Raw genomic sequence first — 14,756 nt, forward strand, 5'->3', positions numbered from 1 at the left:
GTCCTTGAAGACCAAGTTTAGACACCCCTGGTTTTGGGGGCCCGGGGGTTAGATGTTACAATCAAGGTTAGGGTTGGTGAGAGTTAGGATTAGGCGGTTTAGCTTTCTGGGTAAGGTGGTTTGACTTAAGCAATTTGGGATTCGGGTGAGAGTGTAGGGTTAGGGTGCTAGGGTTCGAGGATTAGGGTTGAGTTTCGGAGTAGGGTCAGGTAATAGTGTTAGGAACAGAGATTAGAGAAGGTTAGAAATTATGCTCTGGGTTAGGGTTAGGATAAGGGTCTGGAGTTAGGTTAGGGTTCTTAGCTCTATAATGTGAGCCCCCTTTGGCCGTGCACGGCAAGCAATAGCTGCCCCTGCTGGTCAGAATTAGTCACTGCAACCTTCTGAAAGAATGCAGGTTAAGGGGTTTGGTGTTTCGGTTGGGAGTAGGATTTGAGAATAGAGTGGGGCGTGAGAAGTGGGGTTAATGTTAGGAGTTATACATTTGTTTAGCGCTTCCACAACAGCTGCATCTGAAACAAAGCGCCTTTCAGACAATTCACATAAAATTACAAAATACGGTAATTTAACAAAACATCAACAGTCATGCAATCATAACCACTATACCTGCAGCCGCCTTGTTGTTTGAAGCAGGTACCGATGAAAGAAGAAAAGCCAAGTGTTCTTTCACCGATGCATAAGAGACGGGCGCAAAGCGTTGGTGACGCCCCGCACTTCTGCAAGCATAGGGTGGGAGGAAGCAAGAAGCCGTCGCGTCTGACAAAAGAGAGCGAGGTTAGAACACGAATGGGCAATTCTAGTCCTGGAGTGGACACTATCCTGCATGTTACCCATCTCTCCCTGTTGCAACACACCTGATTCAAATGAACAGGTTCAATATCAGGCTTTTGCAGAGCTTACTGATGATCTGATCATTTGAATCGGGTATGTTGCTCCAGGGAGAGTTGGGAAAACATGCAGGACAGCGGGGAACCTGGGTTTGACACATAGGGGTTGGGGCAGGGGTCGGCAACACTCTAGCGACATCTAGTGGCTCCCTGGAGCTATATAAAAAAATGTTTGAAAAATTGAAAAAGATTTTGACAGTAGGCCAATGTAGCTCAAATAGATACATGTTGCAGCTCTGAAAAAGGAGAGCTGTGGTGTTGGGTTTATTTTTTTTTTTTTTAAACGTACACTTTATGCTTTCAACAGTCTCTACAAACACAAGCGTCTGCGTCCGACTCCATGCCTTCTCTCTTCTCGTTCAACTCGAGGCGTTCAAAGACAGCCTGCGAAAAACGGAAATTCATGATCACTTCATTGACGCCAAGAAAAGCATAAATAACGCACCCCAAAAAAAAAAAATTTTAAAAATCAAGAGAGGAAATCACAAAAAAATTGATGGGGCGTTTGTGAACACACGACAAAGGAATAAACAATTCTGAGACAGTCCAGTTTCCTACATACATGCAGCATGTTCCTTCATTGGAACTTTTATAGAAGACTTATTTTTTTGCAGCTCCAGACATTTGCTTTTTTTGTCCCATATGGCTCTTTCAACATTTTGGGTTGCCGACCCCTGGGTTAGGGGTCTTCGCTCTGAAATACAAGAGCCCCCTTTGGCATGTTGACATCATCCTTTTCGTCGGGAGGATGGGCAACCTTCCGTTACATGCACAGCACCGAGGTGACCACTCGGCTGAGGATAAAAATCACTGAAATGCCTCGGAGGTGTCGCCATGTGGTGCCCCTTTGAATAGGTTTCAAGGTTATGCAATACATACCTTATTTATATAGCGCTTTCACAACGGCTACAGCTGAAACAAAGCGCTCGACAGAACGGTGAACATAAAAACAGTCATACAACATAAGACATGGACAATCGTGCAATGATAACTACTATTCCTGCATATGCCTAGTTATTTGGAGCAGAAATCCAAGTGTGCTTTCACCAATAGATCAGACATGTGTGCATGACGTCCCAACACATCTGCTACAAGTTAAGTTTGGAAGCATACAAGAAACTGTCGCGTCCAAAAATTAGAGGTGAGGATCACAGGGTTAAGGTGATTGGGTTTAGCATTCGGGTGAGGGTGTTAGGGTAGGGTTTAGGGCAGGCATGTCCAGCCCTGGGCTTGAGGGCCACTGTCCTGCCCGTTTTCCACCTCTCCCGGCTGCAACGCAACCGATTCAGATGATCAGCTCATCAGCCAGCATTAGAACGATCCTGATTATTTGAATCGGGTGTGCGGCTCCTGGGTGAGCTGGAAAACCGGCAGGACAGCGGTCCTTGATGCCAGAGTTCGGACACGAGTAAGGCTAAAGGGTTACGGTTCGAGTTAGGATTAGGCAGCAGGCGGTTTGACAGTCAAGATGTTCGGCGGTTCGGCATTTATGGTTAGACGGTTCGAGTTAGGTATTTTGGCGTTCGAGTGTTACGGGGTTTAGCATTTGGGTTCGAGGATTGGGGATGGGTTTCGGCGTAGGGGCAGGTAATAGGGTTAGGAAAGAGGGTAGATAAATTTAGAGATTATGATGAGGGTTACAGTTAGGATAAGGGTCAGGGGTGCGTGTCAGGGCTCGCTTTAGCGTTCAGTTTGGTTAGCGTTCTTCCCTCTAAAATCTGAGAGCCCCCTTTAGCGGTGCACAAGCAGCAATAGCAGGTCAGAATTTGTCACTGCAACCTTCTGAGCGAATGCGGGTTAAAGGGTCAGAGATGAAAGTGGACTTTTCTGAAAATCCCGGAAAAATAACACGCACACACCTGGCCGATCACGCATGAATCGGTTTACACAAAACGCTATTCAAATACTCGACATTCAATGACTAATCTTCCTTGTGTGCACACCTGCACCCTTTGTGGCTTCCGTTCGACAAAATCTCAGAGAAATGGCGAGGCCGTGAGAATGCGAGGCGAGGGTATTACTGTTGTGGAGACGCCACTCAAGCTCAGCGAGCCTCAGCAGTAGACAGTCCGCTGCTCCCTGCTGTGCGTGTTTCAGTGCAAACATGTACGCAAGCGCGTCTTTTGATTTCAACCAATCAGCGCCGACGCAACGCACCCGACAACAGCTAAGCTAAACTAGCCGAGACGACACTCGAAGTCGGACGGACACGTTTTTCTGCCAATCTGTGCGTTTCCCTTTTTGTCCAAATATATTTTTTACGACAACCGTCTTGTCCACGGTGTCTTTTATTCGTTCCACTGGGGTTTAGCAAGTGTGTTTATAAAGAGACAAAAATCCCTTTACTGTTACTAGTGTTAGTGTCTCAACATGGCTACGCTTGTGAAAGCAAAACAACTCAAACGCGCCTTCGTTCAATGTCGTCAACTAATATCCGGATTAATTTGAGGCAATTTTTCCTCAATTCTCCGGAGAGATTTTCATAAAACTTTGAAAACCCGGAATTCCGGAGGACTTTCATCTCTGAGGGTTTGGGCTCCGAGTAGGATTTGAGTATAGAGTGGGGCGTTAGAAGTGGGGTTAATGTTAGAATCTTATACAATATATTGTTATTTAGTTACTGCTGTCATAACAGCTGCACGTGAAACAAAGCACTTTTCATGCGATTCGCATGAAATTACAAAACATGGTCGTGAAACAACTCATGTCACCACTATACCTGCATCCGCCTTGTTCGAAGCAGGTATTGAAAGAAAATCCAAGTGTTCTTTGACCAGTGGATCAGAGACGTCATGTTCAAAGTCTTCATGACGTTCCACACTTCTTCTGCAACCATAGTTTGGAAGAAACAAGAAGCTGTAGCATCTGTTGATGTGAAAAAAAATTGAGGTTAGGACAGGGGTGGGCAATTCCAGTCCTAAAGGGCCACTATGCTGCATATTTTCCAAGTCCCGGAGTTTGACATCTATGGGCTCGGGTGTAGGGTTAAGATAAGGGGTTAGAGGACTAGTGTTAGGTTTCGGGGTAAGGGTTCTTCACCCTGAAATACAAGAGCCCCCTTTAGCCCTGCATGGCAAGCGGCGATAGCTGCCCTCTGCTGGTCAGAGTTGGTCACTGCAACCTTCTCAAAGAATACACGTTTTGGGTTCGGAGTAGGGCGAGGTGTTCGGGTTCGAGGTTTTCCTATACACTATAGAGCAATGAAATCGATCCCACACCATTAAAAAAAAGTGATGTTGAAATGCATTTTTTTCTTCATCTCAGTTGAAAGGCTAACTGGATCCATTTCACAACAGCTGAAACGAAGCGCTTCATGGGTAACCGACCTTGGAAGTGAGGCTCCGGTGACGTCTACAGAAGGCTTCTGTGCTTCGTGTTTGGGGCAGTAGTAAAGATCACCTGGTGAAGGTGGTGGTAAGGTCGAAGGCGCGTTGTACGGGCAGGCGCGTTGGAAGGTTAACATCCCCATCCGTGGTCAGGGGCGGTGGCCGAGTCGGCAGCGCGCTGTATGCGAGATGGTGGGTAGAAGCCATCCCGGGTAAACGGCAAATGCAACACAGAAATCCAAACTTAAGTTTCAACTTTTTGGAAAAAGACAATAAGCAGACAACTGATGCTTACTTTGACGTACCTTGAAAACCATGGAGATTGCACAGGGAGATTAGATGACTGCATCATCGGGGGAGGGGGGCGGAAGAGACCCCAGGAGTCCCGTTTTATTTCACCCTTACATCCAATACAAAGTTAATGGAGTACAGAAACTGACTCACATTTAAACGCATCAAAGCGACAAAATTATTTGACACTCATGAGCCACGCGCTCTCCATCCACATTAACACCGTTAGCTCGATGGTGAAAAACAATCAGGGCACGCTCAAATTACACTCTGCCTTCCATTTAATTAGCATTACAGCCCAGAACAGAAGAGCCCGTGTGTCACTAAGCAATGTAAGAGATGCTTACGTTTGACGTCGCCTGAACAACATGGCGAATGCGCTGCGATTAGATGACAGCGGCAAACAGAAACCTTCAAGGAGAGGCCCAGCAATGACAGCAGGAGCCCCGGGTGCTTTGCTACACTATCATCCAATCCAAAGTTAACGGCGGAGTACGCCAACTTTATGATTTTCTTTTCTTCGCACACATCAAAGCAACAACATTTGACATGCCCATTAGCCACGTCACCATTCCGTATGCTCCGCCACGCGCTTATGCATCCATGTTAGCTCAATGGTAAAAACAACCAGGGCGCACACAAATTACACTCTGCCTTACGTTTGATTAGCACACCGCCTCACAGCCCAGAACAGAGCCAGCATAGCACAGAAATCAGACTGATGCAGCGAGAACGCTTAAAAAAGAAAAAAAAACAAGCAGACGAGAGATGCTTAGGTTCGAAGTCCCCTGAAAACCGCGGAGAACTCACCGTGATTAGATGACAAGCCAGTAAACCATTCGGCACGCTCCACCACGTGCTCGCCCATCCACGTTAGCCGTGAGCCAACTTGCTTGCTAAATGCAAGCAGGGCGCGCCCAAATTACACTCGGCCTTCCGTTTGATGAGCACACCGCATCACAGCACAAAACGACAGCTTTGTGACTTTGCGTAGCATCGAGACACATCAAAGCAAATACTGTAGATATATTTGACGTACTCATCGGCCACGTAACAATTCGGCGCGCTCATCCAAGTTATCCCAAACGTGAGCCCTCACCAAAATGGCCACGGCCGAATGACACGTTAGCTTGCCATTAAACGCCAAACCGTATGACAGCCCTTTCCTGCCTGTTTTATGGCTCTCCAAACTGCAACACACCTGATTTTGACGAGCCATCTCTGACGCAGCATCGGAATGATCCTGATGATTTGAATCAGGCGTGTTGCTCCTGGGAGAGCTGGAAAACACGGCAGGACAGTGGCCCTCCAGGCCCGGAGTTGGACACCCCTGCTTTAGTTCAACGGCCCGAAATAAAAAAAACAACCAGGGCGCGCTCAAATTACTCTCGGCCTTCCGTTTCATAAACACACCGCACAACGGAAGAGCCCCGCAAAGCACACAAATGCAAAGAGAACCGGTGAAAATGGATCAAAGACAATCACCTGAAAAACATAAGAGGACAAAAGAAACTTGCAGAGCATGGGCGGGAGAGATGAGACGGCCTCAAAGCAACAAAATCCATTCTTTTACATAATCACTCAATACTGGACGACCAGAGCCGTGCAGAGGCGCGGGAATCCGTCGTTTCGATCATTTCGTTGCCCCGTTATCAATGGCGAAGTAGAGTACACTCGCTGGCTTTCAGACTCTTCACATGGAAACAGCACACCCCGCAACAAAGAATCCATGATTTCACGCTGTAAATCAATACTGGAGGACGATTCTTGTTTGTTTGTTTTTGAGTCGTTCAATTTACGACAGACGGCGTTCACAAAACACGGAAATTGCAATGGCGCGGAATGTCCACCAAAGAGCCACATTCCGCCCTTTTGACCCGCTCCCTTTGATTTTTACTCATTGGCCAAACGATTTGATACATGGAAGAATGACGAAACAAACACCAAAATGGCCCGACGGCTTGTGATGTGACAGGAAAGAATTATTTCCCACCCACGCCTTCGTTGTTTTTGCTGCTGCTGAAAGCCCCACTCAGTTGGGTCGACGAGCAGAAAGTGGCCTCTCCATTCAAATGGTTCGGAGGGGCGCAATGGCGTTGCCTGTCCACCGGAAAAAGCCACTACGACGTAACTGGCTGCGAGCTTGACTGTATTTTCTTTTTTTCTCGAGAGATCATTTAACAGATCAGTAGATATCTGTCTTCGTTGAGAGACAAATAAAGGTTTTCTTGTCTCGTCAAAGGTACACGCAAATGCGTTCGAATGTACTTGTCGGACAAATGAACGTAGACTCTTGCTTAGAATGGGAAAACCAACAAAAATAGCATTTGCTCTACATTACACCGATACTGTACGTACCAAATATTTTAAGGAAAAATTATTTCTTGTAATTTTATGGCTTTATCAACGTCTTCGGCATCGTTTCCGCAGAATGCCGCGGGGTATTTACTTGCGCGTGCCAATACCACGTGGCATTATTAGCCCTGGAGAACCCACGGGGGTCAAATTTGGCCCCTATAAATTATGCTACTCAAATGCTACCCTTAAATCCCAAAGGGTCAAATTTGGGCATTGTAATTAAAGCATTGAAGTTTTGAAAAAACATATTTTGGTGTTCAGTGAACATATAGCAGTCATTTAATGTATCATTCATCATTTTCCAAATAAGAAAAGGGTTCTCCAGGGTTAGACGGGGGGGGGGGGGGTAAATCATGCTCTGCAAACATAAACCATAAAATTAATAAACAATGTTTATTTCTTACGTTTTCAAACACGGTAAACAAAGTGCAACGGGGTTTGCCCATGCGAATGTCCCTAACTCACGGCATTATGGAGGGAAAAAAAAGGTGATGTGTAGTAATGTGTGTGTGTTACATCCAATAAAAAGCGCAAAAGAATCATAAATGATGTCATTCTTTATTCAGTTGATAAATATTTCCTCTGTCTTATTGTTTTTTTTTCCTCATGTCATGGACGTGCTAAACTTCGGGCACTACTTCAGACAAAGCAGATTCTTTCTTTCTCTCTTTCTTTCTTTTCTGCTTTAGCACTTGTGCTACTTCTCATTACTGCGCACAACAGGCTTTCAGGAAACTGCCTCAAACAGGACATCCGACAATCGATGTCCGAGTAACTACTTTCAAGATTGATATTTCGTGATAGGTTTCTTCTGTTACTCACCAACACACTCTTATAAACGTTCCCTGTTGTAAAATCTTTGCGCACTCTCACCAGTGTGGGTTCTTGTGTGTACTTTTAAGTTTCCCTTCTGAGAGAAACATTGACCACAAATTGGGCAGGCAAAAGGTTTCTCTCCACTGTGCGTTCTCGCGTGTTTGATCAAGGTTCCCTTTTCAGAGAATCTTTGACCACAAACTGAGCAGGCAAACGGTTTCTCACCAGTGTGGGTTCTTGTATGTATTGTTAAGCTTCCCTTCTGAGAGAATCCCTGACCGCATATTGCACAGGCAAAAGGCTTCTCTCCAGTGTGCGTCCTTGTGTGTGACCTCAAGTTTGCCCTTTCCGAGAATCTTTGATTGCAAACTAAGCAGGCAAATGGTTTCTCACCAGTGTGGGTTCTTGTGTGTGTTTTTAAGCTCACCTGTGTAGAGAAGCGTTGGCAACAAACTGAGCAGCCAAAAGGCTTCTCTCCAGTGTGCTTTCTGATATGTGTCCTTAAGTTTCCATTCTGAGAAAATCTTTGGCCGCATACTGAGCAAGCAAAAGGTTTCTCACCAGTATGTGTGTTTGCGTGTGTTCTCAAGTGGCCCCGATGAGAGAATCTCTTACCGCAATCTGAGCAGACAAAAGGTTTCTCTCCAGTGTGGGATATCATGTGGCTTTTCAAAAGTGACTTATACACAAACGTTTTTCCACACTGAGAACATTTCCAGCGTTTGTTGTCGGCGCGCCGTGTCATTTGGTCATCGTCATCCTCCTCATCGTCATCATCAGTGCACGGAGACTGCGAGGTGTCGTCGCTCTCCGACAACGGTGCTAACAGGCCGTCTGCTTGCGATCCTCCACAGAGGTCGCCATCACCTTCTGTTGTCAAGTGTTGCCTTGGGCAGCCGCTCAGAGGCTCCACCCCTCCATTCTCATAATGACCGTCATCTTCGCTCTTCAATGGGACACCAGTCGACGTCAACTCTATGATGTCATCTACCTGCTCTTCCTCCTCCTTTTCGATGTCGGAGAGCTGCATCTGCTGCTCCTCTCGAATGCAGAGATGCTCGGACGCCTTGTATTTAATGCCAGGCAACCGCGGCTCCTGCTGCTCACGGCCGAGGTATTTTTCACTCATGTCTGCGGGACGCAAGAAGGCAAACACTACATTTAGCATTAGCACCGTTCGCAGGAAGGAACAGCACCCCTTTGTCAGATGCTCATTTGAAAATTTCCGACTACGTCGTCACGATGTGGATTTGGACTCGATGAATTATTCAGCCCCAAAGGAGTGCGGAAGCGATCCAAGAGTACTTCTTTGTGAGTTTTTGTGTGATGAGTACCCTAAAATTGCAGGCACAATGAACATGTCAATGCATCAATGCATGTTTTCCATCACCCGAAATAGTGGGGCGCGCCCCCCTGGGGGGTGGGGGTGCGAGGCTCGGTCAAGGGGGGCGCGTATGGCCTCGGGGAAGATGCTTTTTTATTTTTATTTTATTTTTTTTACTGTCCTAGAATAATGTGCAATTGCACCTCCACTACATTAGGGGGCAGTGGCGCTCTCATTGGCAAAGTGTGAGCAGGGAGCATTCGCTCTGGGTTTTTTTTCTTTTCTTTCTTGCACTGAGCATGAAGGCTTTGCACACAGCACAGAGTATGAGTATAAAGTGTGGACACGAAGTGTAGCAGACCCTCAAGTGACACCATGGAACATTATTTAACAAGGATGAGAAGACAGGCGGAGAGAGACGGAGCTAAAGAGACAAACGAAAGTTTCCCGAAAGCTAAGACGAGGAAATTTGACGAAGCGTATGTAGCGCTCGTCCAGCATGAAGCCAAATAAATGAAGGCGTCACTTAAAGACATTACACCCCAATCACGCCGATAAGCCCAGCTCGAGTTTTTTTCCGCGAAAACGTGCCAAATATTGCCAACAATCATCCCGCTTTGTGATTGCTACTTCAGTAAACCAGCCAGCGTTGTACTTGCGTGAGACTGGCTTCTCTGCTGTCGCCGCTCTGAAAAGCAAATACAGGTGCCGGCTAGGGCGGCCCGGTAGTCCAGTGGTTAGCGCGTCGGCTTCACAGTGCAGGGGTACCGGGTTCGATTCCAGCTCCGGCCTCCCTGTGTGGAGTTTGCATGTTCTCCCCGGGCCTGCGTGGGTTTTCTCCGGGTGCTCCGGTTTCCTCCCACATTCCAAAAACATGCATGGCAGGCTGATTGGACGCTCAAAATTGTCCCTAGGTGTGAGTGTGGGTGTGGATGGTTGTTTGTCTCTGTGTGCCCTGCGATTGGCTGGCAACTGATTCAGGGTGTCCCCCGCCTACTGCCCGGAGACAGCTGGGATAGGCTCCAGCACCCCCCGTGACCCTAGTGAGGATCAAGCGGTTCGGAAAATGGATGGATGGAAGGTGCCGGCTACACATTGAGCAGGAGCTGAGAGTTGCTACGTCCTGCTTCGAAAAGCTGTGCATTGCAAAACGTGCTCATCGTAGCCATTAATCCAGACATCATCTTTGGTTAAAAAAAATCTGCACAAATGATATATTTTTGTTTTTTCAGGTTAAAGTTTTTTTTTTTTTAATATTGTGCTCCCGAGTTAATGTTGGTGATCAGTTTGAACGCATTATTGTTTATTGATTTTATGTCATTTTATTTTTCAGTATCGTATGGTTTGACATGGTCAGTCAAAAAATGTTTATAGTTTAATTAAGGATTTTATTTTGTTTTTGAATTTCACACGCATTTGAAATGTTTTCTGTTACAGTTAATAAAGCTATTCTTGGTTGTAAGTTGGTCCATATTTCTTTTTTTAATTCTCTTATACGTTAATAAGTATGCAGTTTTATGCAGAGGTATGCTTATAAGAATTTTAGAGACAAATTACACTATTTATCTTCGCGGGGGGGATGTTTTCTTCTTCCTAGGCGGGGGGAGGGGGCATGACACAAAATAATTGAGAAGCACTGCCCTAAATACAGTACTCGTTGATGGCACCGCTAGAGAAGCACGGATACAAACATTGTACATCACGCCGCATTGCGATGTGGACAACAGTGCGCATTGCTTGGAAACTGCTCGTACTTCCAGATGTGATCTTTTCGACGTTTGCTACTTTGGGAAATGAATGAAGAAAAGGTCAGAAAAAAAAAAGGCCACTCGACGCTCACGTGTGATCTCTGCTTACCGAGGAGTTGGTTGGCAGCAAGCGCGTCCCTTTTGTTTGCGGCTAGCTCAGAAAGGCTAAGCAAGGCCGAGAATCTTCAACGTGCACGGACGCCAGTTTTACCGCACAGGAGGATTTCACGAGCGATCGTTCGCTCCAAAACGGTAGCGAGGCGTGTGCCGTACGGTAGCCAGGCTTCGTTCGGCACAGAAGCGACACGCGTAAGAGGCCAAGTGCGTGCGACTAGCGCCAGTTGCTACAGCTCCCGCTGACGAGGTACGGCGACTCCCCTTAGACAAATTTCACAAGACGCGAACACGCGAACCACGCCTTTGTTTAACGCTCAAGCTTCTCGCTACCGAGAACCTACGAAGGTATCAGTGCCTTGCATAATAACGCGAGGAATGTGTCAATGCGTATGAATACGAGTGCATCTGCCACGGTGGGTCTCCTCAGCGATGGTCCCCAGGCCGAGACGCTCCTTTTCTTCATGGCTCTTATTTGGGAATCGTGCAACTGAACGATTGCCCACTTCCTCTGAAGGTTCACGAAAAAAGAAAGACAAGTGGAAACTTAAAAGCGGAGTTGGGTGTTAGCTGGAGGAGCAAATGAAACACTTTCACTGTCATTTGGGCCTTGACAAGTAATCACCACGCAACCATGGTTAACAGCTCTGACCTTTGACCTTTTCACCGGAGGTTCGCCACCGCCCCGAATAAATGGAGTTAGTACCACTGTCTGGATATCGGTATTTTATTCAGGATCATATTTACACTTTTCCATCTTATCAGAATAAACTAAAAGGTCTTTCAGTCAATCGTCTACTTGTTTGACATGGACATCACCAAAACGTGAGAGAAACTAGACACGTTGCCTTCAGTGGTTTAGGACGAGTGCTAGTCGACAACCCTTTTCCGCAGGAGGCTCTGAAGAAGATACCGAGAACACGAGCAGCAGAATACAAAAACGTCGATAGATTCCGACAATGTTTCAAGTCGGCGTCAGTGAAATCAATTTCAATACAAATGTCCACTTTCATTTCGATCGTCATTGATCTCTGCCGCGCTCACCAGCGCAAATATGTCTTTTGACCTGATCCTTACGAGAGAAACTTTGACCACATACTGAGCAGCCAGTGTGTGTTTTTGAGTGTGCCCTAAATGTCTCTTTTCGAGGGAATCCTTTGCCGCACACCGAGCAAGTATACGGCTTCTCTCCACTGTGCGCTTTCGTGTGACGGTTTAAGTTGCCTTGGTGAGCGAATCGTTGACCGCAGACTGAGCAGGCAAAGGGTTTCTCACCAGTGTGCGTTCTGGCGTGCGCTTGGAAGTACCTCCGCGAAGAAAATCTTTTACCGCACAGCGAGCAAGCAAAAGGTCTCTCTCCAGTGTGCGTTCTGGTGTGCGTGGTCAAAGTGCGCCTCTCGCAGAATCTTTGACCGCAAACCAGGCAGGCAAAGGGTTTCTCGCCCGTGTGCGTTCTCGTGTGCGTTTTTAAGTTTGCCTTTGTGGAGAAGCTGCGGCCGCAATCCAAGCAGGCAAAAGGTTTCTCTCCGGTGTGCGTTCTCATGTGCGTCGTCAAAACGCGGCTTTCGGAGAACCTTTGACCGCATACCGAACAGGCAAAAGGTTTCTCTCCGGTGTGGATTCTCGTGTGGATTCTAAGATTTCCTTTGACAGAGAACCGGAGGTCGCAGAACGCGCATGCAAAAGGTTTCTCTCCTGTGTGCGTTCTCGTGTGCGATGTTAGGTGTACCTTTTGAAAGAATCTTCGGTCGCACACTGAGCAGGCAAACGCTTTCTCGCCAGTGTGCGTTCTTGTGTGATTGGCCAAAGTGTGTCGATAAGAGAATCTCAGGCCGCACACTGAGCAGGCAAACGCTTTCTCTCCCGTATGCGTTATCGTGTGTCTTCTTAAGCTTCCCTTTTGAGAGAATTGTTGACCGCACACGGAGCAGGCAAAAGCTTTCTTTCCTGTGTGTGTAATCGTGTGCCGTCTTAAGCTTCCCTTTTGAGAGAATTTTCGACCACAAATTGAGCAGGCAAAAGGTTTTTCTCCGGTGTGGACAATCATGTGCATTTTCCAAAGAGACTTGTAGACAAAAGTCTTCCCACACTGAGAACATCCCCAGCGTTTTCTGCCAGCGCGATGTGTCAGATCACCTTCCGACTGCTCATCGTCATCATCAGTGTCAGGAGAGTCTGACGCGACGTCGTCGCTATCCGATAGCGGCGCTAACAGGCTGTCTGCTTGTGGCGCTCCGTGGCGGTCGCCATCGCCTTCTGTTTTCATGCGTTGACTTGAGCTGCTGCTCGGAGGCTGCGCCCCTTTGTTCTCCCCCCCATGCTGACCTTCATCTTCAGTCTTCAAATGGACACCAGTCACTGGCAACTCTGTGAAATCCTCCTCCTCTTTAACGTATGAAGGCTGCGGCTGCTCCTCCGTTTTGACACGAGGGGCCTCCGACGCCTCCTCCTCCTCTTTAATGTCACACGAGTCGGGCTCCTGCGGCTCAGGAGCAAGATGTTTTTCGCAGACGTCTGCACGACCTAAGAAGACAAACATACACGGTTTCATCATTTCAATTCTTTTGCGAGGCGATCGTAGGTCACGGAACTGGGGGAAAAAAAACATCTAATAAACCCCAAAGAGTACCTAAAAAAAGATTTTGAATGGCAGGTCCAAATAATGTCCTTGTCAACACATTTCATTTGATATATTTAAGGCTCGAAATGTTCTGCAATTCCCCGTCATAAATCACGAGACCCAATGTTACGTTTGTGCAACTACTGTCCAAGGGTACGTCGAGGTACTCATCAATAATGGTCAAGTGGCCGATGATTGTGACCGTTGTGCGCGAAGGGCCGGGATTGCTCCACAACCCTTTCGGATCAGATCGCGAGAAATGCTCCCTTTACGGTTTTTACAAAGTAGCAAACGCTTCTTTTTTAAAAGCTACGTATGGTCGTTGTTGTTTTTGTGGGCTTTTGTTTTTTTATCGGGGAAAAACTACGTTGTTGTGCGACACACGATCGGATGCTAATCGGGTTCTATTAAACACGTGGTCATGGAGAGAGCAAAACCGACTGACCGAAAGAATTGACCAACCGAGAGAGAACAAGTGACCAAACCTGCTGCGGCTAAGGCAACCGGAGGCCCGCGGCAAACCGCGAACGGCACTCGACGACGTGGTCGTCCCTCGGTCTCCTCTTTTGTTCCGCCGAGTTCCTCGTCGTATTTGACCGTCTGCCTTGCGCACATTTTCACAGGACAACCACGACGCTTTGGGCTCAAACTTGAGCGATCGTGCGGATCGTTTGTTAGCCGTGAGCCAGCTAAACGATGCTATGTTAAGATGAGCCAAGGTAAGCTAACCGAGGCCGAGAAGCTTCAAGGGGCACCGAGTTTAACCGGACACCATTTCAAGACGAACGTATTTCCCCAAGGAAACGGCGATGCGTTTACCGGGCCCGGGCTTCGGTACGTATTCATTCGGGAAGATTTTGTTTTTTGGTTCTTTTTGGGGGGCAGGGGCGTACAAAACGCGTGCTCAAGTCGCGCTTCGACGCAAGCTCTACGGCAGTTCCACTCGGACAAACTTTGTGTGGTGTAAAAAAGCGAATTGAAACGCCACCCTAACGAAAACAAAAACCGGAAGGGCCACTCTTGTCATGGGAAAACGGCAAGACAACCGATATGTGATTGGAGAAATATGAACGGCGGGAGTATTTTACCGGCAACCATTTGGTGCTTGCGGTTGGCCGTCTACAGACACAGAACATTCGCACTATCACTCGAATACTTTGAGGTCAGAGTATCTTGTGTTTTCTTCAAAGGAAAGGTTATCATCCTAATGTTAGCATACCGCGAGGCAAAATATCAGTTATGACGTGGATGTCGGCCTCAAGTGCGACTGCT

The 14,756-nt window shown here is 47.2% G+C and overlaps 1 protein-coding gene, 1 long non-coding RNA gene and 1 pseudogene across 2 annotated transcripts in view; all 3 read right to left on the minus strand.

Moving 5' to 3' along the window:
• The window catches only part of LOC147191277 (uncharacterized), a 6,234-nt gene extending 1,481 nt beyond the window's left edge, over positions 1-4,753 (minus strand). Inside the window, exons 1-3 of the long non-coding RNA XR_015103413.1 lie at positions 4,519-4,753; positions 4,214-4,391; positions 1-3,752 (exon numbers count right to left, since the gene is read on the minus strand). The exon at positions 1-3,752 is cut by the window's left edge and continues 1,054 nt beyond it. This is a non-coding gene — a long non-coding RNA (uncharacterized LOC147191277). The remainder of the gene's footprint in view (positions 3,753-4,213; positions 4,392-4,518) is intronic.
• Positions 4,754-7,758: 3,005 nt separating this feature from the next.
• Positions 7,759-10,000, minus strand: LOC147191278 (uncharacterized; annotated as a pseudogene).
• Positions 10,001-11,508: 1,508 nt separating this feature from the next.
• Positions 11,509-14,111, minus strand: LOC147191279 (uncharacterized). Its single transcript, XM_086134292.1, has 2 exons — positions 13,970-14,111; positions 11,509-13,387 (listed from the first exon to the last, which is right to left on the minus strand). Exons 1-2 carry the CDS (start codon positions 14,097-14,099, stop codon positions 11,886-11,888), a joined length of 1,632 nt encoding a protein of 543 aa, XP_085990418.1. The 5' UTR covers positions 14,100-14,111; the 3' UTR covers positions 11,509-11,885.
• Positions 14,112-14,756: the final 645 nt, after the last annotated feature.

Source organism: Hippocampus guttulatus, chromosome 17, assembly GCF_054856545.1.
Source record: "Hippocampus guttulatus isolate MCC_2025c chromosome 17, RoL_Hgut_1.0, whole genome shotgun sequence".
Lineage (NCBI taxonomy): Eukaryota > Metazoa > Chordata > Actinopteri > Syngnathiformes > Syngnathidae > Hippocampus > Hippocampus guttulatus.